Consider the following 26,698-nt stretch of genomic DNA (forward strand, 5'->3'; position numbering starts at 1 on the left):
TATGTTTCGGGTTTGTTTTCTGCAAGCTTTGTTTTTGTTGGCTTTGGCCTCTGAGGGTCAGGTTGTGGAGCTTCATGCTCTTTTCTAGTGCAGGGGTTTCTGCTCTTTTGGCCCAGGTAGTCGTTTTGTTCATTTGCAGCCTTCTTCTTCTATTCTGGCGAAGAATGAGATGGCTGACTTCCAGAGGGGACCATTGATCGTGAATGCTTGGTTGGTTAGGTCAGGAGTGCATCATGGCTTATGTCTGATAGCAACTTTGCATCACTACCTGCGGGCCACTGGTTCGGTGTCTGTGGACGCCCTCTGGGTGGCTCCGATCCCCCATTACAATCTACAAATCATTTTACATCTAGGTGCCTATAATTTCTTTTAACTACACAAGAATAAATGATGAGAATGAACAGTGTCCAATTGTCAAACCCAGGTCATCTCATGCTTACGTGATCAGATTACTTTACATCAGTATTGGATTCATCTTTTTTTTTGCAAAGTACCCCACACATACATACTTTGCTCCATTAAGGTGTTGGGGTTTCTGTCACCATTATTGTCTACTTTCAACCCTAACTTTAATTTTTTGTTTGAGAAGTGGCAGTGATTTTAGCCTCAAGCCTAGAAGTGAAACTAATCAGGTTATTCAGCACTAGCTTTTTCTCAGAATACAATTCACAAGTCATTTTACATCTAGGTGCCTATAATTACTGGTAACTACACAAGAACAAATGATGAGAATGAACGGTGTCTAATTGTCAAACCCAGCCAAGGATACAAAGCCAGGTCTTCTCATCTGCAAGTTAAATTAATTAAAACTTCAAAACTTCTCCACTCAGATTAACATGATACTGAAACTGTCAGTCTCTTTCATTCACAAGGACTTCAATATAAGAAAATAGAACAAACAAAATATAAGAAAAGTTTGATTTATATCAGGCTGCGGGTATTATTTATACCAGACCACGAGGACACTAAGTCCCAAAATCATCTCAAGATAACCTCAGGAGGAAGATAACCAGCAAGTGCAAACACCCTCACCTCTCCATCCCAGTTGACGACAGTGCACTGGATAGTGAAGTTGTCTCCAACCATCACACTCTCTGGGGCCACCATCTCAGTCACCTCTGGCAATGCACCTGAAGGAATATTCTGTATCAACTTAATGATCTCATGAATTTAAATTACTGTATCTCTATTAATATATTAATATATTATTCATATTACCCTTCCTATTTATTAATACACAATTTTATTTATTTATTTAATCTTGCAAATAAGGTAATGTCACACAACTTAAAATGAATTCATAAACTTTGAAAGAACTTCAGACCACAGTAACTCACGTTCAACACTAATAATAATTTCAGCCAGGAAAGAACCTGCATTGCTTTTTGCTGCACACCTATATTTTCCAGCATCATCCATAGAGATGGCAGGAATAATAAATACTCCATTAATATCTGCATCACTATCAAGTACCTCATTCACTAGACTCCACATCTCCCCTGGGAAAAAATTAAATAGTACAAATGATGAAAACATGGTTATAATACATTTATATGGATGTAATGAAGTTGAACAATACCCATAAGTAAATTCTGATATTACTTTGTAACTGTTTACTATACAATGAGGATATCACATACTAGTGGCTTGTGGTTATCATCATATTACAACTTGGTGTTTATTGTTGAAGTTTGCATCAATAATGAGTTCATGTGATCTTCAGGTGTTATTCTCTCTTTTTGCAGAGACAAACCAATTATTTGAATGGTATCTGCAGTCAATGGCCAGAGATTGTCACAGAAGCCTGGCACGTTGAAGGTGGTCCTTCAGAGTCAGTGCCAGAATCTGAGGGCAGCTGCTTATGACCACCCAAAATGGTATTTCATTAGACTTAACAGTATTTCAGAGTTGGTCACTGGTCATGTGTTGATTGTTCGGCAAAATGTGGTCATTATATAACAATTTGTGTTTAGTGTCAGTGTGAGAATACTAATGTTGCCCACATGATTCCAATAATTCACTGGTGTCTCCCAGCAGTCATAGAAAGCCACAAAAACAGTTTGGAGTCAGACAGTTCGGCTCAATCAATACAGGAAAAGGCCGAACCCCCAAACATGCCAGCGATACAAAGATGCGAGAAACAACTACACGGCAGTGAGGAGAGAGGCAGAAAGAAATTTTGAAAAAGGGATTGCAGACAAATGTAAAACAGAACCAGGTCTATTCTATAAATTCATAAACAACAAATTGCAGGTAAAGGATAATATTCAGAGGTTGAAAATGGGAAATAGATTCACGGAAGATGAAAAGGAAATGTGTGAAACACTAAACGAAAAGTTCCAAAGTGTGTTTGTACAAAATGAAATCTTTAGGGAACCAGATACAATAAGAATTCCAGAGAACAACATAGAGCACATAGAGGTGTCTAGAGACGAAGTGGAAAAAATGCTCAAGGAGCTCGGTAAGAACAAAGCAGCTGGCCCAGATGGCGTTTCACCATGGGTTCTGAGAGAATGTGCATCTGAGCTCAGCATTCCACTTCACCTGATCTTTCAGGCATCTCTGTGTACAGGAATCGTAGCAGACATGTGGAAACAGGCTAACATAGTTCCAATCTACAAAAGTAGCAGCAGGGAAGACCCCCTCAATTATAGACCTGTATCATTGACAAGTGTAATAGTGAAAGTATTGGAAAAACTAATCAAAACTAAATGGGTAGAACACCTAGAGAGAAATGATATAATATCAGACAGACAGTATGGTTTTCGATCTGGAAGATTCTGTGTATCGAATTTACTCAGTTTCTATGATCGAGCCACAGAGATATTACAGGAAAGAGATGGTTGGGTTGACTGCATCTATCTGGACCTAAAAAAGGCTTTCGACAGAGTTTCACACAAGAGGTTGTTCTGGAAACTGGAAAATATTGGAGGGGTGACAGGTAAGCTTCTATCATGGATGAAAAATTTTCTGACTGATAGAAAAATGAGGGCAGTAATCAGAGGCAATGTATCGGCATGGAGAAATGTCACAAGTGGAGGCCACAGGGTTCAGTTCTTGCACCAGTGATGTTTATTGTCTACATAAATGATCTACCAGTTGGTATACAGAATTATATGAACATGTTTGCTGATGATGCTAAGATAATAGGAAGGATAAGAAATTTAGATGATTGTCATGCCCTTCAAGAAGACCTGGACAAAATAAGTAGATGGAGCACCACATGGCAAATGGAATTTAATGTTAATAAATGTCATGTTATGGAATGTGGAATAGGAGAACATAGACCCCACACAACCTATATATTATGTGAGAAATCTTTAAAGAATTCTGATAAAGAAAGAGATCTAGGGGTGGTTCTAGATAGAAAACTATCACCTGAGGACCACATAAAGAATATTGTGCAAGGAGCCTATGCTATGCTTTCTAACTTCAGAATTGCATTTAAATACATGGATGGCGATATACTAAAGAAATTGTTCATGACTTTTGTTAGGCCAAAGCTAGAATATGCAGCTGTTGTGTGGTGCCCATATCTTAAGAACCACATCAACAAACTGGAAAAGGTGCAAAGACATGCTACTAAGTGGCTCCCAGAGCTGAAGGGTAAGAGCTACGAGGAGAGGTTAGAAGCATTAAACATGCCAAAACTAGAAGACAGAAAAAAAGAGGTGATATGATCACTACATACAAAATAGTAACAGGAATTGATAAAATCGACAGGGAAGATTTCCTGAGACCTGGCACTTCAAGAACAAGAGGTCATAGATTTAAACTAGCTAAACACAGATGCCGAAGAAATATAAGAAAATTCACCTTCGCAAATAGAGTGGTAGACGGTTGGAACAAGTTAAGTGAGAAGGTGGTGGAGGCCAAGACCGTCAGTAGTTTCAAAGCGTTATTTGACAAAGAGTGCTGGGAAGATGGGACACCACGAGCGTAGCTCTCATCCTGTAACTACACTTAGGTAATTACACTTAGGTAATTACCACAGAGCCCCCGCAGGGTTTCCCAGAGCCCTTAGCCTTGGTAACACACTAAGGGAAGCCCAGGCAGGGAACTAACGTCCAAAACTACCAAGCAAACTTCTAAAGCTGAACCCCCCTGGGATGTGTTCACTCACGGGGGCCAAGCAGGGGGTACCATCAAACACAGATATATATAAGAGAAGGACCTTTAAACAAAAGGGGGCAACCAATAAAAGGCAGACCCCCCCCCCACCTAGCAGGAAAACAAAAACAAAAGAAAACCCCACAAGAGGACAATGTACCCAGACGGAATAGAGCCAGCCACTATAATATGTGATATCTAGCTGTGCAGTAACCTGTGCCCCTATCAGTGACGAAAACTACCTCCTACCCAGAGGCAAACTAGGGCAACAAAGACCCCAGCAGACTCCAAGGATGGCCAAGTACCGAGTAGTAAATGACAGCAGACGTAGACCCCAAGGTGATTTATGGAAGGAGGCCCCAAGCCCCAAGGGCAGCACTTACAGGGCACCTAGGGAAGGAAACCCTAGGTGCATGCAGCCCGAATACCATAGAAAATATGACTCCTGGCTATAGAATATGACTCCTAGTAATTTTTTTATTTGTTGTGTCTTGGCAAACAACATGCATGTATTTTCATAGACACACTTTAGGGGATTAATAAAGATTAAATCATGTTATTTCAAATATTTTCATTCACAGCTACAAAGGTAAAAAAAAAAATATTATATAATTTGAGCGGATATAGAGTACCTGTGTTTTTCTCCCAGTGTACAGTAGGTTGAGGGTGGCCTGTGGTGTGACATGCAAGTTGTAACTCTTCACCTTCCTGAATCACCAGCTCCGAGGGTAGAGGTTCACTCAGGAACGGAGGCACTGTCAATCAGAGGAATTTAATACCAATGAATTGCTAGCATCATGTATAATATGAACTTAAAAAATGAGTAAGAATAAAATACAGTAGAACCTCAAGTGATGACCGCCTCAATTGGTGAGCATTTTGGGTAATGAGCGCCCAGATCGCCAACAATTCATCCCGTATAGTGAGCGCTTGTTTGAACAACAACAACACCACATGGTTGGGTCGCGCTGCTTCTCGCACATTCTCAGACGCCTCCGATGATGCAAATAATTTTTTTTTTTTTTAAAGATGCTAATGATGCTGGGATATAAAGGGGTGACAGCTGTAATGTTGCAAAGCATTGACTTTTTTGTAGAAAAAAGAAATTACATTTTGTGAAAACAACAAATGTCTAAAAGGTTCGTTCGGTGTTCCGCAGGTAGGCTGCTCCATGTTTCTTATAAAAAAAAACAGCATTTAATGTAATGAAACACCATTTTCTGGGTGAGCCCTGGAGGCTCCCTGGAGCTTATCGGGGCTAATGTATGTTATATTAAACCAGGACATTAGCTATGGAGTTCAGACCTACCAGGGATCAGTGCCAGAACCTGGCCCCTTCAGAGAGGTTTCAGGGAACAATGGCCCTGGAAAACCCTCTTGTGGTTGGGGGTTTTCCTTATCTGCCATCGACCAAGGTTAGGAACCCAGAAAGGTAAGCATAACAAAACAAACCCCACATGGTAAGAAACTACAACAAAAAAACAAACAGAGGTAGAAACTCCCTACAATCCTAAGGAAACAAGCAGACAAGCAAACATCACACTTACTGCCACGCCGATCGTCCGCGCAACCCTCCCCGCCCCGAGAGCGGGAGGGGGGGCCTCAGACCTCACTGCACTGGCTGCCTAGAACCTGTTCAGAAGCTAAGCTTCAACCAACGTGAAAAATCGCCGACCGGTGAGAGGGAGGGTTGCCAAGGAGCCTCCGAGGCTCACCCAGAAAATGGCAATTCATTACATTCAACACTGATTTTCTGTGGGGAGTCCCTACGACTCCCTAGAGCCTCATACCCAAAAAAAAGGAAAGGCAAGAGCTGACCCGGAAGGCAGCCGCCACAAACTCCGCAATGTGAAGTCGAGACAACAGGCAGCAACCTGCAACCCAAATCAACAAAAGAACACACAGGAGCAGAAACCCTCTCAAAAGAATGGGTGGCCAGGAACCTGTGTAACCCCCAAATTCTTGCAGCTGAAAAGAGCCCAAAACGTCACCAAACACGGCAGCAAAAGCTGCAAACGTTCGAACGGTACGGGCGCAAGTATAGACTGCAGGCTGGTAAACTTAAACCTGCAGATGACCTGGGAGACCTGAGCCCTGAAACAGGGAACGAGGGGAACCGGATCAACCCAAAGCGCATCCCCAGCCATGGTACGCAGGTAACGGCGAAGAGCCGCAAGCAAACGACACATTTCGCACTCCTGGTCGAACCAACCAAGCATCAATAACCCAAGGACCCCTCCGGAAAGCAGCCATCTCGACCGTCACCAGAAGGACGGAGAGAGGCTGCAAGCAAACAAACAAACCTCCAGGACCAAAAGAGCAGAAACCTCTGTGCCGGAAGAGAGCCGGAAGCTCCCCGACCCAATCCACAGAAGCCAATGCCAACAAAATACAGCCTATGAAAAACAATCTTGAACCGAAGGGGCAACCACAAACTGAAAAGAGGAAGGATAAGAGGGCACCCTGATCAAGGACCAGGACGGCTCAGGCAGGGCATGAGCAGGCCAAAAGGCCCACCTCGATAGCAAAAACCCAAAGCCCTGGCACGATCAAAACATGTGTCAAGATCCAAAAAGATCAGTCTGTAAGCCAGGAAGACCCCGGAATGCCAGAAGGCAGAACCGAGTCACAAATGAGGTAACAAAGCCCCCTTGAACCGACAAAGGGGGCCCAAGAGGAAGAAACCTACGGAATGAAACCACAGAACCCATGGTAACCTGGAGTCGTACATGGGGGAGCCCAAACTACCACATTTGCCAGTGGAATTGCACCACTTAAGAGCAAAGCACAGCACCCAGACAGAACCCCCAGGAAAATGACCAAAACAGACCGAAAACCAAGGGACAAAGTGAGGGAGCAAGCGTAAATAGACAGGGACACTGAGTCCAAACCCCAGGGCCCAGACCCAAAACAGACAGAAAATGCAAAAACCGGTGTAAAAACCAATGCCCAAGCATTCCCAGAGGAACAGAAGATAGGAAAAACACCCCAGAATAACAAAGAAACAGCAACAGGAGGATAAAACCCCTGAAAGGAGGTGAAAACTCACCCAAAAACGCCAGCTCACACACTCAGGCATCGGTAAACAAATTGCAGTGCCGCCAGTGGCCGAGCGGAGAGAGGAAAAGAAAATGGCCACCAAAACAAAGGAGCCATGACCGACGCAATAGAGCTGAAAACACGCCAGCAAAGGTGGGAAGGAAGCAGACTAGAGCGATGAAAACCCCGCCCAGAAGCAGAAAACCCCGGCAGGGGCAAACAGCCCCAAAACTGCAAGCGGGCATCCTCCACAGCCCCAAGAACCCGTAACAGATGCCCCAGGGCAGAGCCATCCTCCACACCCTCTGCCCTTAAAGAAAAGGAAGAGTCCAGGGGAAAGGCAGCAAAGATGGGCCACTGGTAAGACCCAAAAGCCTTGGCAGGAGGAACAGGCTTGAAAACCTCCATCCCCAACCCTAACAGAGCAGCCCCCAAAGCCGCCCGAGTCTCGGCACCAACTAAACCCCGCCCCGACCCCGAAACCCGCAGATGGTCAGGAGCCGGGAACAGGGAGGGAAGGGGCGAACAGCACCTAACCAAAACGGGGCGGCCCTGGGGCATCCGGGTGAAAAACCAACCTAGCGCGTTGCAGCAACCTAAACCAAGCTTGCAACGCGGATGCCGCCTATACTCTGAACAGTAATAACATTAGGAGAGTACTGGAGAACAAGCAGAGAACACAACTCGCAAAACTCTGGGTCAAGGAGTCAGTGACCCAATAGGGAACATGACGCAGGTAAAAGTAGCGACTGTCACCCGGAGACAAGAGCACAGCAACCAATGGACCCGCACAAGACGGGTTGGAACCCAGAAGACATTCAGTGGTCCTCCGAGCCCCGACAGGGTTTTCCAGGGCCCGTAGGGTACCAACTACGGAAAGTTTCTAACCGGTTAAAACCCAAAACAAACAAGGGGGTAGAGGACAAAACTGAAAACCCCTGCGATGTGTACAATCACGGGGGCCTAGTAGAGGGCTACCAAACACTACCAGTGGAACTATAGCCACACTAGGCAGACCCCCACCAGGGGAGCTGCTACGTACGGGCCAACAGGCCCTCGGCAGTCACCTGTGTGCTGACGGTCTTATATTCATATCCAAGACCAGACCGCACAAACTCATCTGCCTAACGTAGACACGAACGTGTCACAACACAACGTAGCCGAGAAGATCCCGAGAGCACCGCCAGGGGAGGAAGGCCAGAGCCGCACACGCAGGGGAGCAGGGTAGAGGCAAAGGAGGCGCCCCACACCCATGACACAGGGAAAACCTCAGCATCCACCCCATAGCTGCAATCCAAAACACCCCAGCAGCTATGAGGCATGGACCAGAGAATGGAGAAGAGCAAGAGGCGAAGCACCCAAGAGAAAAAAATGCAAAACACCAGCACTGGTGCACACCACCCAGACCAAAACAAACTCCCACGGCGCATGCGCAGGACACGATGTCCGAACTGCACAACCCGCCCGGCAGAAAGGCGCCAACTAGGACTACTTTACAAGAAAAGTAGCCTAACAGTTCGTGACCCGAGGGAACCACTAAATAGAAAAAACAGCCCAGCTCATGGGACAGGAGCCAAAAAAGGAGTAAGCAGCGACACAAATAGCCGGCTTACGAAATGAATACAATGAACCTAATCGGGAACCCAACTGGGCTATAAGTAGCCCAATCTGGTATCCCGAACTAGGAGTATGTAAAGAAAACGAGCAGTGCCAAGGCGAGACAGAGCACGGAGAGAAGAGACAGCAACAAAAGAACAAGACAGGGCCGAAAACCAAGAATAAGCACAGAAGAGGACCAACAGGCCCTAGAAAGGACCGGAGAGAAGCCACACCGAAAAACGACAGACGTTCCAATAATACGGGAAGTAGCGAAAAACCTTCCCGAACCCTTGAGAACACACAGAAGCAAACACTAGTCACGAAGGCACAAAGGCACAGTCGCACCCAAGACCAAAAGTCATGCAGAACCACAATAAGAGGGGAGCATGACGGAGAAGTCCCATCCCAAGAAAGAGGATGGAATAACGGAAAGAACACCCCACCAACATGACGGAGAAGTCCCATCCCAAGAAAGAGGATGGAATAACGGAAAGAACACCCCACCAACATGACGGAACCAACGGACTCAAGGGACACCGAACCGAGCCCGGGGAGGTGCCAATGCCCAACAACTCGTACGGAGAGGAAGGAGGAAAAAACTCCACTCCGCATAACCGCAAGCTCCGTCCAGAGGGTACAAAAACCCCGGCAGTGTCCAAATGGGGCCCTAGCACCCCCAAGGCAGCCCCTCCCCATCCCCAGGAACCCACACGGCAGGCCCAGGGGCCGAGCCAGCCCACCAAAGCCCCGGCCTCACAAGAAAAAACTGGGGCAGCCGCGAAAATACAGGTACTAAGGAAAGGAGCCCACTGGCAAACTCATACAACACGGCTGGAGAAACAGGTTCGAATGCCCCCGTCACTACTCCAAAGGGGAATTTCTCGAGATCGCCTGAGTCTCAAAACCAACAAAGCCCCGCCCCAACCCCGAACCCACAGACTGTAAGGATCCGGATGCAGGTAGGAAGGGGGGGGGGGACCAGACTAGACCACAACAGGGAAAAGACAAGGGGGCGTGGAAGGAACTCAAGCAACCAACACCCCCAAGCCCCAACATCAACCAAAACATGACAGCCTCAGGGCTTCCTGGGAGCAAACAATCGAGAGCATTGCCACCATCGAAGCTCATAGTGCTCATTATTTAAAACATCGCATATCATATTGATGTTTTTCGGTGGTAGAACAGATTAATTTTATTTCCATTATTGTCAATGGGGAAATCCGTTTTGTATGGCGTCCGTTTCACGTGACGATTACGGCGCTGGAACATATTAAATTCTTTATTCGAGGTTCCACTGTAATTAGTTAAAAGTACGAGTAAGAATATTTAAGAAAATGCAAAATTAATTGGCTTTGGCAGACATAAGAGAGTAAGTAAGATGAGATGGAGCTCCACCTTGGATCCGGAAAAAATGTGCTCAGGGGCTAAGCAACATATTGTGGATTATGTTTGACTGCCCAAGTGACACACACATCATCCACCGTGCCACACCACATACAGACAATATACGAGTTATCATGATGTATGTGTGCACCATCTTCTTGTCAAGAATTGTTTTCAGATCACGAGTGTGGGTCACAGAGTTGATGGTGGCTTCCATCAGACAAAGATAAAATTTTAAAACAGGTATAGATAATCAGGAAATCACACACAACCAGAATATAGGATTCTTTTTCCAATGTACCAGTAAGTGTTATTTGTGTGTAAATATTTCATATATGTGGCCAGATACTGGTGAGATACTGAATAATAATATTAAGGTACTGTATATGTTATATTGAGAAAAAAGGAAAATTTGAATTTATTTGGAACATAACCATATTTTTGCCATGTATGTAAAGTTTCATTAGTGTGTGGGATCAGGGTTTACATAATTTATTTTTATGTATGAAACCTATGAAGAAATCAAGGGTTGCCTGTGCTAAAAAGCCTCACAACTGCACATGAAGTAGATGGGGTACAACTTCTAGCATTACTCTACTATATAATATCAATGTTAACAACATACTATTTTATTCCTTAAACCATTCATAAAATGAACCTTAATCACTGCTATACTAACCAAACATACTGACTGATACAGCAGCTGAGCCATAAGGTGTCACACACTGGTAAGTACCAGCATGCTCTTCTCCAGCTCTATTAATGATCAGCTCATTCACTGTCACATTGTAATCAGAGTGATAAACTCTGGACTCGTACAAACTTGGGTCAAGTAATTCATTTTTGAATATCCAGCCAACTGTAGATTGCTGAAATAAAGCCATAGAATATTAATTAACAGAGGAAATTCCATTTACACTCCTAAAACATCATTTAAAACAAGTTCTAACAAATAAAGAGATATATTATTTAACACTATAACAAATTGTTCTTAAATAAGAGTAAGATTTGGAGTTCATAATTGCCTCAGAGCAAAATCATTTTGTTACTCTTAGGTATATGATCCACTGGGTATTAATTAAAGTGTTGTGCATAGTCAGAAAGAATGACTACAGAAAGCCAGGAATGACATATAAGAGGTCTGTTCATAAATTCAAGCCTTGCAAAACCAACAGATGCCACTATGTAACTGCCAATGGTAGGTGGTGGTTGTTGATTTAGGGGGAAAATGATGATCCATTGGTTGGATGTGTTCTGGTTACCCAGGACTGAAAAATGTTAATAGGGCGTGGAGGTCCCATACAGCCTCTAGATTGTGGGCCTGTATGACAAAGATATGTAGAATTAGTCAATTGGAGATGATTGAGGTGCATTGCAAAGCCAAGCTGTACAATGATAAGAGCCCCTGACATGACCGAAAGTGCTCTGACTCTCCTCTCATGTAAGTGACTCCAATCATCCTATACCTTGGTCTTCCTCCCAAATAATTCTTACTACCTCTACTCTCCACAGACAATGTCTTGTTGAATTGCCTCTCATACATAACATGTCAAACATGAATCTTAGTCCTGGATTTAATGCTGTCAATGCTTGCCTTTCTCAGTACATGGGTAAATGCTTAAACTTTCTTAAAATATGATCTGATCTAGCTATCTGCCACTGTGGTCTTGTTTTATCTATTCTATCCCTATCTCTTTTTGTCTCTAATCTGGTTTTCTTTCATTTTCCTTTCTCTATTTACTTTGTGCATTTACCCTCCTTCTCTTCTCTGCTTGCTTTGTTTAATTTTCTTTCTTTTTGCAGAGAGTTGCCTTTAGCTTGTTTTTGTGCCTTTCTTTATACACTTGCAACTCCCATCCTATCATCTTACCTCCTCTCACCTCATTACCTTATTGATTGATAAAGATTAAGCCACCCAAGAGGTGGCACAGGCATGAATAGCCTGTAAACTTCATTACCTCTGTAATGTATATTTACACATATGTGAGTTTGGGTGACAAGATGCAAAGTTTGGTGGGATTTTTAATGTTTATCTTATAGCCTTGAATACAGGAAATCAGTTACTGGCGATGTAACAAGGTGTTGTGACGATGCCTGGAGCAGAGGGCAAAAAAGCTTGAGCAAGGCCAAGGGCAGAGAGCCTGGATGCAAGGCAAGAGCGTGGAGTTTGAATGCAGGACAAGAGTATGGAACTCAAATGAAGGTGGGGTCAGAGAGCTCGAACACGGGATGAAAGCAGTTAGCTCGAGTACGGGCAAAATCTGGATGTCTGCTTTGTGGCGAGGCTGTAGTATCTAGTGTCATTAAGTGCGACACTGCTGCTGGTGAATGTCGATGGTGTTAAAGATCTGCAGTATCCCTAGAACGTCTGTCATTGAACCACTATTCAAGTTAGACTGAGACTGAGACTGAGACTGAGACTGAGACTGAGACTGAGACCGAGACTATGACTGACGAAACATTCATTCTTGGCGGCTTATATTACATGATTCCCCTGACTTGCCAAGTCAACCATCGTTTTTAGATGTCCTGAGTGATGCCTGTACCCTTGGGGAGAAATATTAACTGTAATTAGTGCATATAGGATAAGTGTTGAACTTCTTGGAATGTGGAATTCTTTGGGATAAATTATGTGGAATTAATAGGCACATCTATTTGCCCTGGATTGAAACATTTTAGAATTTAGAGCAATTATATTACTCTTAATATAATTTCTACACCTCTCTCGTTTCATAATGGTTGCTTCCCTTTTTTCCCTCAGTTTCAACTTGATAAGGACCCAGGATGGACCAGAATGTCATCATTGTTGGGCCATTTATCAAGACATTGGAAATTTCTTGAACCTTGACTATTCTTACAATCTTTAGTGCTATACACTTGTAAGGATCACATTCCACTTGTGACAGTCAGACTAAAACCATGCCAAATGGTTCTCTCAGTGACACCCTCCGCAAGGTTGACTCTTAAGGACAAAACCCAGGATAGCTAGTAGGAACAGATAATTGTGTCTAGCAACAGACTTTTCCTCAAGGGGTTGATTTAATTGCATCGAGACAGAAGGCTTCTCATTCTGGGCTGGCTTAATGCTCAAGCACTGTTTCTTGATCGTTCTTGTAAGAGGCAGTCCAACCTAGGTTATTGCCTACCTGAAGTCATGATAATTTTAATGGTTGCCAATGAAAGAGCAGTTTTGTATTCATTTGCAAATGATTGGGGAGGTCAGTCATACATCTGGCCAACTTTACAATACTGTTACTGAGAAAAAAAATTCTACAGAGAAACAAAAATATAAAAATTACAAAACATTACAAAACAATAAGGAATTCCAATTAAAAATACTTCATAATGCTGATGACAATCTTAATCTAATGTACATATTTATATTTTTAAAAGTTCTCATGAAGCTACCAATAATAAAAATTATCAGCCTCTTACTTGAGTATCTTTTGCATACTGAGTGGAGCAGCTTAAAATCAATGGTTCATCCTCGAAGAAGTTTCCACCAGTAACTCCAAGTAATCTAGCAGGGCGACCTGCAATTGGCCCAAAAGAAAGCCTAAGTGGTAATTTGTACGAGGATTTTTTTAACACTAGACTGCCTATATTAACATTTGTCTTTATTTATATATATATATATATATATATATATATATATATATATATATTAGTATATTTTGGTAGCAGTCTTTCCTGTAGACATATATTATTAAATATGACCGAAAAAGTAAGATTAATAATTCTAACACGAATTTTCTCAAACGGCTAGTCAATAACGGCTTCTCCAATGGTTTCATCGAAGACATCATAAGAAGGAAAGTGAAAAGCCATGCAACCTCTGAAGAGACAACTAACACAACACCTATACCCCCTATTAGACTATTTTACAGGAACTTCTTTTCCACAGCTCATAAAACGGAGGAAAGGGTCCTGAAAGATATTGTTAATAGAAACGTTATCCCTACAGACAAAAATCAGAGGATACAACTGACGATTTACTATAAAACCAGAAAAACGGCCAGCCTACTCATGAGAAACTCTCCAGACACAAAACAGAACGCTTTAAAAGAGACTAATGTCGTCTATGCCTTCAAATGCCCACTTGGGGACTGTAAGCTCCAAAAAACCCAGTATATAGGCAAGACAACAACATCTCTTTCTAGGCGTTTAACGATGCATAAGCAACAGGGCTCCATTAAGGAACATATAATCTCTTCCCATAACCAAACCATCGCCAGAGAAATCCTAGTAAACAACACAGAAATCATCGATAGATACAGCGATAGCAGGCGGCTTGACGTTTGCGAGGCACTACACATCAAGAAGTCAACACCAGCAATCAACAGCCAATTATTGCACAACTATATTCTACCCACCTCAAGACTCCGCTCCAATATAGAAGCATCAAGAAATATGGACCAATAGGCTTTCTACAAACACTTCTATTCAATACCCATTGTTTCTGTTCTGTCTTGTGTTGATACTTTTAATACCCTATTAATATCCCCTCCTGTTCTGTCTTGTGTTAATGCCACATCACCCTTCCCACCTCACTCAAATGTAGATATAAAATCAGAGATACGTTCTAATCAGTTGTGTATTTGTGAAGTCTTTGAAAATGTAATAAGTTTTACGAAACGCGCCCGTGTCGCGTCAGACTAGAAATAAAAATGAATTTTGGAGAAGTGATTTTTGATTTACCTCCAACAGTGAAGCGTAATGTACGAAAGATTGAGAAAATTCGTGTTAGAATTATTAATCTTACTTTTTCGGTCATATTTAATAATATATATATATATATATATATATATATATATATATATATATATATATATATATATATATATATATATATATATATATATATATATATATATATATTTTTATACACAAGAAGGTACATTGGGTTTATGAGAGTACATAGCATGGATGTTATACATTCTTGTAAAGCCACTAACATGCATAGTGTTTTGGGCAGGTCCTTAATCTAACAGATAATTTTAAGTAGGTAATTTCTAGCAAAATTTAAAAAATGTTAACAGGCACATTGTATGAAAATTTGACAAAGATTAGTAGGTACATTAAAGTAAAATTTAAGGGTTATAAACAGGTACATGGTAGCATAATTTGAGGATTATTTCAAGATATCATGCAATAAAATATGCATTCAATATAACAACCATGATATAAGATGATAGCAATGATTACAATGGTGAAGTTGTATGGCTTAGGTACATATATTGGGGGATTGGGTAGCACAAGATACAGTGCAAGTCTAACAAACTTGCACTTTACTGTATTGTAACAAAACTCATTACTTTAAAGTAACACTACTGCTAGCATATGATAATGATAATAATTAAGATAATAATTAAATTAATAATGGTAATGATAATAATAATCATAATGTGATAATAGTAATGATAATAATGCTGATGATAATGATAATAATGATGATAATAAAAATAATAATAATAATAATAATAATAATAATAATAATAATAATAATAATAATAATAATAAAAATACTAAGAAAATTAATAGAGAGCCATGAGGAGGATTCGAACCTGCATACTTGGTACTCCCAAGTGCACGGCGAAGGCCACAACACCATGACATAGCCAAAACCAATACAACCTCAGATTCAACTGAATCCTCTAGGGATTCTGAGGCATTACTTAGGCCCAATCAGGGTTTTTACTTATTGTCCCCATACACTCTGGCTGTGGTCCAGGAGTTCTATCTCTAACACTTCTCTTCAAATGTCAATCATGGTTCATGGCTCTTACTGATTATCTCATCAATACATCACATTAATGTGATTTCATTGTGCATTTGAGGGGAAGCATTGGAGGCAGAACTCCTGGACCACAGCCAGAGTGCATGGGGACAATGCATGAAAATCCTGATTGAGCTTCAGTAGAATCCTCAGGACTACTGGTGGATTCAGTTGAATCCCAGGTTGCAGTGCTTTTGACCATGTCATGGTGTAGTAGCCTAGGGTCAGTGCTTGAGAGTACCTTGTGTGCAGTTTGAATCGTCCTCACTGCTCCTATCGATTAGGTGACCATTGCATGTTTCCAAGTAAAGGTATTTTCCATTGTCCTTAGATTTTATGAATATCAGTTTCACTTGTAAACACAGTTCATTTGCTAGTTTCTTTATGATTTTGGATTTATGCATCTACACCTAAAGCTTAAGATTCTTTTAATTTGCCAATGCTCTTCCTGATTATTTTACATGTGATGGGGGATGATAGAGTCACCTAATTTTTTAGAAAAATGTTTTGTTTGACTGAAAATAAAAATACACTATAATATATAGTACAGTACTGAATACTAGCTACATAAACCACAATTTTTATCTTTTGACTTCCACAATAATTACAACTAACCTTCAATGTTGATGAGTATATCTTTTGATGCCCCTGGAATGTAGCAAACATAATGTCCATTATCAGAAAATGATACAGACTCAATATATACAGTAGAGGACAGCATGTTTGGAGATCCTTTAGAAGAGTATTTTTTTCTCCCAGGGAAGTTAGGTCCAAACGACAGCTCCGAGCCATCCTTTAACCATAACACCTGAAATTAAAAATACTGTTGCAATCTAAACTATTTTCTAGCCATGTCACCTGCAGATGAAAATACTGCTATAATTGTTATCCTTACTACATTCAAAAAGCATTAGGGCAGTATGCTGAACCATTATTTAAAAAGATCACAAAAAGCCAGCGTTAAATGTAATAAAACATAATTTTTTGGGTGAGCCCCGGAGGCTCCTTGAAGCTATCCAAACTGATATCTGCTTCTTACCACTACATCCCGGGGACTGTAACTTGCATAACATATAATGGTATGGGAAACAATGGAAAAATTAAATACATTCTGTATACAGTACATTAAAATTATTTAAATTCAAGTGTTTGTACCTGGTTGATACCTGGTTGAAACAGAGGCACTACCTCTGAAATACAATATAATAACTTGTAAACATCTTACCAGCGCAACTAACCTCTGAGTCTGAACCCGAAACAATGCAGGTGAGAGAGAGTGTCTGCCCATACTCCACAGCGTCCTTGTCTGGTTCACTTCCCAGGGACACCACTCGTGGAACTAAATGACAACACAATGACAGAATTTATGGTACTGTACCTGAATTTAAGAGAAGTTGGCAATGGAACATTTATGGAAAGTTTATAAGCAACAATATCACAACTGTACTTTTGTATGCTTATTAAGGCATATCATAAAGAAATTACATTTTTAAAAGCACTGCAGGCAATTAATATTCCAATGCAGACAATTATATTTCAGTATTTACTTCATTACAGTAAAGTAGCCCCTACCTCATACTCACTTCTTACATTAACATGGAAGTTGCGTTCCTCAGGTGGCTCTGTTTCAATACGACATGTAAAATTTGCATCCATCCTGAGTGTAGCAACTGAGAGAGTTGCTTGAAGCTGATTTGCTGGTTCTTGTTCTTGTTCTTGCCGCTCGTTAACATTTTCAGTTATTTTCTTAAGATTCCGAGTGTAAAGGCGGTCCGTAACTGGGATCTCGACACCATTTTTCAGCCATATAACCTGATGAGGATTATAGAATACAATATATAATAAGGACAAGTTGTTAATAAGTTAATTCTAATGTGGCATCTCAATTACACATTAGTGTATAATCTAATAAAATCCTCAAATTTGTTCTCTAGCCATAATCTATGCATAATGCAATGCATTATAATCAGGAAGAAAAGGAGTAAGTTGAAGTAGCTGAAAAACCTAATTTCACGAGAGAACATTATGGGGAACTTAGAAATTTCTTTAACCCCTGCACTGTGCACCTGCTTTTTGCAAAAATTTCTCAGTGTAATTGTCAAGGACATATTTTTGTTGTTTTTATAAATATTCAGGTAAAGTTAATATCAATGTTTCCAAACTTAACTATTTCCATTTCAAAAAACAAAGAATAATGAAAACCTTAAAAAATATTGAAATATAGCCTAATTTAAAAATAAAAGGCACAACTTTCAGAGCACCAAAAAGCGCTTTGCACAGTGCAGTGGTTAAGAAACTTAACTAGAAAGATTTGCTGTTAGGCAAGGAAGCAAATGAGATGTATGCCAAGTTTTGTGAAATCTATGTTAAAGGCACAAAAAAATTTATACAAAAGCAGAGATGCAGAACTAGGAAACAGTATTGGTGCAACACAAATGGTCTCTGGCATGAGGGCCAGAGACTAAAAGACACAAAAATGGAATCAATAGAGGAAGAGACCAAACTCTCAAACATACTAGCAATACAAAGATGCGAGAAAAAACTACACAGTAGTGAGGAGAGAAGCAGAAAGAAATTTTGAAAAAAGGATAGTAGATAATTTGTGAAACAGAACTAGGCCTATTCTATAAATTCATCAAAAGTAAATTGCAGGTAAAGGATAATAATCAGAGGTTGAAAATGGGAAACAAATTCACAGAAAATGAAAGGAAATGTGTGAAACATCAAACGAACAGTTCCAAAGTGTGTTTGTGCAAAATGAAATCTTCAGAGAACCAGATACAATTAGATTTCATGAGAACAACATAAAGCACATAGAGGTGTCTAGAGACAAATTGGAAAAAATGCTCAAGAAGCTAAGTAAGAACAAAGCAGTTGGCCCAGATGGAGTTTCACAATGGGTTCTGAGAGAATGTGCAACTCAGTTCAGCATTCCACTTCAATTGATTTTTCAGGCATCCCTGTGTACAGGAGTCATAGCAGATGTGGGAAAAATGGCTAACATAGTTCTAATCTACAAAAGAGGCAGCAGGAAAGTCCTTTACTTATAGACCTGTATCATTGACAAGTGAAATAGTCAAAATATTGGAAAAAATAATTAAAAATAAATGGGTAGAACACCTGGAGAAAAATTATGTAATAGCTGGCAGACAGTATGTTTTTCAATCTGGAAGATTCTGTGTGATGAATTTACTCAGTTTCTGTGATAGAGCCACAGAGATTTTACAGGAAAGGGATTGTTGGGTTGACTGCATCTATCTGGACCTAAAAAAGGGCTTTCAACAATTCCACATAAGAGTTTGTTTTGGAAAACGAAACATATTGGAGGAGTGACAAGTAGGCTTCTGACATGGATGAAAACTTTTCTAACTGACAGAAACTGACAGAAAAATGAGGGCAGTAATCAGAGTCAATGTATCATACTGGAGAAATGTCACAAGTGGAGTACCACAGGGTTCAGGTTTTGCTCTGGTAATGTTCACTGTCTACATAAATGATGTACCAGATGGAATACAGAATTATTTTAACATGTTTGCTGATGATGCTAAGATAATAGAGAGGATAAGAAACTTAGAAGATTGTCATGCACTTCAATAAGACCTGGACGAAATAAGTGTATGGAGCACGACTTGGCAATTGGAATATAATATGAATAAATACCATGTTATGGAATGTAGAATAGGAGAACATAGACCCCACACAACCTACAAATAATGTGAGAAATCTTTAAAGAATTCCAAAAAAGAAATTGATCTTGAGGTGGTTCTAGACAGAAAACTGTCACCTGAGGACCACATAAAGAACATTGTGAGAGGGACCTATGCTACACATTACAATTTCATAATTACTTTTAAATACATGGAATGGTGAAATACTAAAGAAATTGTTCACGACATTTGAGAGACCAAAGCTAGAATATGCAGCAGTTGTATGATGCCCATATCTAAAGAAGCACATCTACTGGAAAAAATGTAAAAAACCAGCGTTGAATGTATTGAAATGCCATTTTCTGGGTGAGACCCGGAGGCTCCCTGGAGCTTTACCAGGCTGATATGCTAATGTCAGACTTTGGAATCAGTCATGTATATGGAGTTCTAGAGCCTACCGGGGACCACGTCCAGAACCTGGCCCCCTCAGAGAGGCAAGGGGAGCAATGGCCTATAGAAACCCCTGTGTGGTTGGAAGCATTCTATGTCTGCCATCGACCAGGTCAAGCATCCAGAAAGGTAAGCATTCCAAAACAAACCCCTATTCTGGTTAAAATTACTACCAAAAGCCAAACTAGTGGATAGAACTCCCCAACAGAAAACAAGCAAACTAGTATGATGTCACACGTCACCGCGTCGCTGTCTGCGCAGCTCCCCCCTCCCCGGGAGGGGGAAGGGGGAGCCCCAGACCTCTCACGCCGGCTATCCACCAATCAGTTCTGAGGCTGGATGTCAAAACACGTGAAAACCGCTGACCGAAGGGAGGGAGGGTTGCCGGGGAGCCTCCAGGTCTCACCCAGAAAATGGCGTTTCATTACATTCAATGCTGGTTTTCTGGGGGCAGCCCCGTCGGCTCCCCGGAGCTAACTACCCACAGAGGAAGGTCAAAGGGATGGAACCGGGAGGCGGACACCACGCACCCCTCAACGGAAGTGAGACAACCGGCAGCAAACAACAACCCAAAGTGACACAGCCCTGAAAGGGCCCGGGAACAACACGAGACAACGAGCAGCAAAGCCCTTGTGCGAACACCAAAGATCCGTGCCCGAATGACAGCAAGGACACACCGCTCTTGCTTTTTGTCTTGCTCTTTGACGGCAGCAAGAGCAGCGAAGCCCCAAACGCCACGGGCATGGGGAAAGAACACAGGCAGGCTAGCCGCAAGAACAAGGCTGACAACCCGGGACACCGTCACCCGCGAACAGGGAAGAATGGACCGGATCAACTCAAAGCGCACCCCGGACATAGAGGCCGAGGCACGCAAATAACAGTGGAGGGCCACCACTGAACACAAAACACGACATCCCCGGCCCGACCAACCAAGCACCAACAACCCAAGGACCCCTTCAGAACGCAGCAGCCCCATCCTGTGCCATAAAAGATGGAGACTGCTGCCACCGAACAACCAAAACGCCAAAACTGAAGGAGCAGAAAACCCCTGCAGAGGAGCAAGAAGCCCAGCGACCCGACCCCCAAAGGCAAATGCCAACAGGAAAAAGAGCCGACAAAACAACAAACAGAAACTGAAAGGGCACCACCAACCAAGGAGAAGACAGAGCACGCTGACCAGAGACCAGGACGGTGCAAGCGGCGCACAAACAGGCCGGAGGTGACAACGCAGGAGACAGCTTACTAACGGTGCAGAAGCAACACAAGGACCGAACGCAAGCCGAACAAAAAGCCACCCAGCGCCGCACAAAACGAGGCGACAGTACGTGGCTAGACGACGGCCCCCAACCCCCACCAGAAAAACCAAGCCGACGCTAACAACTGCAGCCACCTAAGAAGGGACAGGAGGAAAAGGAAGGACCGCAAAAATACAACATACTGCCGCCAAGAAGAAGTATGCAGGTGGAACACCTACCACAAAGCCACCAGACCACCAACCAGAGGCGAGACACGCGAGGCAGAAAGTAAACAGCCCCAACAAGGCTCCTCCGAGTCCAGGAAAAGGCAGAGCCACGGGAAGATCTCGGGCGCAACCACTAAAGCCCAGGCGGCACAAAGGAGATGAAACATCTGCCGAATAGAAAGCTCCACAATGCCAGCAAGCCCGCCAGGAAATCAGAAAGGATGGGTCCGACGCGAGACATCGCAAGACCCTGAAAAGCCAACTGGCAGGAAAACCGAAGAAGCTGTAAGGGTTGCCACCAGAACAGTACCCGAACCAAGGGGTATGAGCAATGAAAACAGACCAAGACACAGAAGCACACCATAGGACACAGGCTGAAAGAACGCCCAAGAAGCCAAGGAACGCACGAAGAACACCCCTGTGACAGAGGAGGAAACAAAGGGAACGCACAAGGAAGGGAAGGGGTAAAAAACCGACCCTCCCCCCTACAGCAGCAAGTGCAGGCAAAGCCCACCAAAGGAGATGCCAGGAAAGCGACTTGGGAGAAGCAGGATGAAAGAGCCAAAGCTCAAACCCCAGGAAACAACCAGGGGTGGACAATCAGGCAGGGACAGAATCCCACGCACATGGAAAGGCCAAGCCAGGGACTCGAAGACTGCAAAAAATAACAAGCAAACCCCATACGCAAACCCTAGGCACAAAACAGCAGCAAAGTGCCACACCACAACCGGACACAGGAATAAGGATACGCCATCACGAAACACGTTACCAATGCACACGCGCAGCAGCAACATGCACTGCCACAACACGCAACATGTAAGTAACAACTTGCCTCTGCAAAGGCAGAGAACGGTGCAGGCAGACCCCAGACAGGGCCAACGGAGACACGACAGAACCCAGCAGGCCCAGAAACCTGCACACCAGGCAACCGACGGCAGAGAGACCTGCTCGATACCTGCTGGATGGGGTTCTGGGAGTTCATGTACTCCCAAAGCCCGGCCCGAGGCTAGGCTTGACTAGTGAGAGGTTGGTTCACCAGGCTATTGCTTGGAGCGGCCCACAGGCCCACATAGAGGTCATAGATTTAAACTAACTAAACAAAGCTGCCGAAGAAATATGAGAAAATTCCCTTTCACAAACAGAGTGGTAGACGGTTGGAACAAGTTAGGTGAGATCTAGGAACATTTGAATGTAGGTTCGAACACTCGTCACGGCCCTTGTGGATTTGTTGAAAGTGGTAGAGGCAAAAGCCTTCAGTAGTTTTAAAGTGTTATATGATAAAGAGTGCTGGGAAGACGGAACACCATGAGCGTATTTCTCATCCCGTATCTACACTTAGGTATAATTACATTTAGGTAATTTACCTTTCACTGCAAATGAGTACTATAATAAGTCAATATTATACACTTCTTTAGTTTATTAATGTTCTTATACTAAAAGATGATTAATGTACTTTACTGCTGGCAATAAGCAAAAGTAAATTTTAAAGCCTCTCCAAAAAGCAATTTAGTTTTGTACTTATTCAATTATTGTACTTTCCTAACCACTCTTACTCACCTTAACTGGCCAGCCTGGAGTTATGGTACATGTAAATGTGGCTGGATCTCCATATTTAACTTCTGATGGACCATCTGCCTTTGCAATCACCTGACGCTCAGATGATGTCCCTGGTTCTGTCAAAAGTAATGAATGAAACAATTAACCTAATTCACAGCCCTCTCCCTCTTAATTGAAAGGACACTTCAGAGAAATATGTCTCTATGTACTTATATGTCTCTATGTACTTTGATTTACTTAAGTCTACCCGAGGGCCACTATCTCTAGTGGCATCAATGAGAATAAGAAGCCAGTGGCTTGTCAAAGCCCCCACTTGTCTGGATGATTTTATTGAGCTGGATCTGGGATTGCAGCATTGATTTTGCATTTACAGTCTCGGTAGGTAAGCAGTTCATGGGTTTATAGCCCTAAGGGTAAAAAACCAGCATTGAATGTAATGAAACGCCATTTTCTGGGTGAGACCCGGAGGCTCCCCAGAGCTATCCCAGGCTGATATGTAACTATTACCTTTCCAGCATCTGTCAAAGTGCATGGCACACTTGCTTACTGGGGACGCACCAACAATAATGTCGCAGGACTACGGGTCGGTAGTTCAAAAGAACTACCGACCCTACAGGCAGCATGGCAGAGGCACAACCAGTGAATGTCACCCTGAGACAAGGGGACAGAGCAACCATCAACCTCGCACGAAGCGAGGGGGGACTCAAAGGTCACATCCATCAGACCACAGAGCCCCTGCGGAGTTTCCCAGGGCCCTTAGCCTTGGTAACATGCTAAGGAAAGCCTAGGCAGGGTAACTGTACTGCGAACCAGGACCCAAAACTACCAAGCAAACTTCTAAAGCTGAACCCCTGGGACATGTCCACGCACCGGGGCCAAGCAGGAGGGTACCACCAAAACACCTATATATAAGAGGACCCTAAAAGAAACATGGGAGCAACCAACCAAAGGCAGAACCCCCACCTGGCAGGAAAAACATAAACAAAAGAAAACCCCACAAGAGGACAACATACCTTACCAGGAACAGGCGAAACAGAGCCGGCCACTATAATAGGTGAAAACTAGCTGTGCAGTAACCTGCGCCCCTTCCAGTGATGAGAAATACCTCCTACCCAGAGGCAAACAAGGGCAACAAGACCCCAGCTGATTCCAAGGGCAGCCAAGTACCAAGCAGTAAAAGAAACAGTGGAGGTAGATCCCAAGGTGACTTGTGGAAGATGGCCCCCATGCCCCATGGGCAATACTTACTGGGCACCTAGGAAAGAAAACCCTAGGTGCATGCAGCCCGAGTACTGTAGAATATTACTCCTGGCTCACACATCACCTGTAGAGACAGACCACGCCACAAGACACCCGACCAGCCAGTATTACATCAGCCAAGAACTGTCGGTTGGATCGCAGGTGCAGAGGTCTGGGGCTTTCCCTTTCCCTCTCCCAGGAAGGTGGGGGGGGGGTTGCACAGACAGCGGCGTGGTGACTGGATGTCATCATACTAATTTTCATTTAGGAAGTTCTGTCCACTTGAGTGCAGGCGGGAGAGATACATAATAATTTACACGTGGAAAATATTAGAGGGGCTGGTCCCAAACCTGCACACAGAAATAACATCACATGAGACCAGAAGACATGGCAGGATGTGCAGAATACCCCCGTTGAAAAGCAGAGGTGCAACAGGTACTCTGAGAGAGAACTCTATCAACATCAGAGGCCCGAGACTGTTCAAGACGCTTCCGCTACACATAAGGGGCATAACTGGCAATCCCCTCACAGTGTTCAAGAGAGAACTGGATAAGCACCTCCAAAGGATACCTGATCAACCAGGCTGTGACTCATACATCAGGCTGCGAGCAGCCGCATCCAACAGCCTGGTTGATCAGTCCGGCAACCAGGAGCCCAGCAACCAGGCCGTGGGGACGCTAAGCCCCGGAAGCACCTCAAGGTAACCTCAAGGTAAGGTAACCACTCGTTCGGCATTTGGTAGCAATATTTTCATCAGAATAGGGGTTTGTTTTGGGGGCGCCTATCTTTCTGGGTGCCAGACCCGGTCAATGACATACATAGAATGCTTCCAACCACACAGGGGTTTCTATAGGCCATTGCTCCTCATGCTTTTCTGAGGGGTCAGGTTCTGGCTTGAGGTCCCTGGTAGGCGAGAACTTCATGCACTTTGACTGATGCCAGAAATCTAATAGTTACATATCAGCCTGGATAACTCCGGGGAGCTGATGGGGCTTCCCCCAGAAAAGGCATCTCCTGTTTTCTGTCCCACATTCTAACTTGTTGAACTTGAAACCAATATTACTTGTTTGTGTTACATCTGACATTTTTAGGAATTAAGTGGCCTCGGCATTTTTCCCATCACTTAATAACCCTGTTCACCTAGCAGTTAATAGGCACCTAGGAGTTTGTCAGCTTGTTGTGGGATTGCATTCTGGAAAGGTTAAGTAGTTCAACCCTGGTGGGACATTGATATAATCCTAACATCTGGGGTGTGTGTGTGTGTATATATGTATGTATGTATGTATGTATGTATGTATGTATGTATGTATGTATGTATGTATGTATGTATGTATGTATGTGTATATATATATATATATATATATATATATATATATATATATATATATATATATATATATATATATATATATATATATATATATATATATATATATATATATACTGTAACCCCGCGATTATCCGGGATTCGAACATCCGAAAAATGCCCTTATACGGCCAAAATCGTGAACGGATAAAGTTATCACAATATCCGGCCAAAATAGCCACAGGGACCGGATTAAAGCAGGTTTTCTGCAGAAATTACACTATCCGGTCAGTCCCCCAGATAATCGTGCCTTTGTCCGTATATGAAAACATGAGGCAGGCCATACGGTATTAATCCCGTCTGCCCGAGACTCGAGGCGCATGGTGTAGGTGGGGGTTGGGTGGGTGGGTGGTGTTGGGAGGGTGGGAGGGGTGCGTCAGGAGGGACTACCTGGGTACAGGAATTACCATTAATTTTAGAACAATTAATCATAGCCAAAAACAAATAAAATAACTACTAGTAATTATGTAATAACAAATAAATAAGTTTCCTAAAAGCATTGTGCACAGGCTGAAGTTTCCTTAAAAAATATTGTGAATTTTTTTCCTCCTGGCGGCCTACGTAACGCTATGGCTGCCCCAAGTGGACCTGTCCAACACTGGTCAACCCATGTGCGTCCGTCCCTCGTGTTATACACAGTGCTGCGCCATTAGTGAAATATTTTTTTAAATAACTTTTTTATTTTCATAGTAACTTTGAACATTTTTGGCCAAGACTATGTCTGGTAGCAGCATCAATCGTTCTGGAGGTGTTAAGAGGAAGAAAGTTGTCCTAACAATTAAAGACAAGTCACAGTTATACGCCTCAACCAGTGCGGCCTCACAGTGTTGCGCCATTAGTGAAATATTTTTTTAAATAGCTTTCTTAATTTTCATAGTAATTTTGAACATTTTTGGCCAAGAATATGTCTGGTAGCAGCATCAATCATTCTGGAAGTGTTAAGAGGAAGAAGATTGTCCTAGCAATTAAAGACAAGTTACGTGTTGTTCAAACAGTGAGGCGTCACAGGCAGCCAAGCGCCTTCAACAAGTGAGGCGCCACAGGCAAGCCAAGCTCCTTCAACAAGTGAG

General features: G+C 42.8%; 1 protein-coding gene across 1 annotated transcript in view; it reads right to left on the reverse strand.

Moving 5' to 3' along the window:
- The window catches only part of LOC123771439 (titin), a 236,050-nt gene that overhangs the window by 181,225 nt on the left and 28,127 nt on the right, over positions 1-26,698 (reverse strand). Inside the window, exons 5-13 of the mRNA XM_045763962.2 lie at positions 23,024-23,139; positions 17,491-17,719; positions 17,146-17,246; positions 16,523-16,715; positions 13,567-13,664; positions 10,811-11,000; positions 4,743-4,865; positions 1,338-1,499; positions 1,033-1,130 (exon numbers count right to left, since the gene is read on the reverse strand). Coding sequence (XP_045619918.2) covers positions 1,033-1,130; positions 1,338-1,499; positions 4,743-4,865; positions 10,811-11,000; positions 13,567-13,664; positions 16,523-16,715; positions 17,146-17,246; positions 17,491-17,719; positions 23,024-23,139 — 1,310 coding nt within the window. The remainder of the gene's footprint in view (positions 1-1,032; positions 1,131-1,337; positions 1,500-4,742; positions 4,866-10,810; positions 11,001-13,566; positions 13,665-16,522; positions 16,716-17,145; positions 17,247-17,490; positions 17,720-23,023; positions 23,140-26,698) is intronic.

The sequence above is a fragment of the Procambarus clarkii genome, chromosome 14 (assembly GCF_040958095.1).
Source record: "Procambarus clarkii isolate CNS0578487 chromosome 14, FALCON_Pclarkii_2.0, whole genome shotgun sequence".
NCBI classification, from domain to species: Eukaryota; Metazoa; Arthropoda; class Malacostraca; order Decapoda; family Cambaridae; genus Procambarus; species Procambarus clarkii.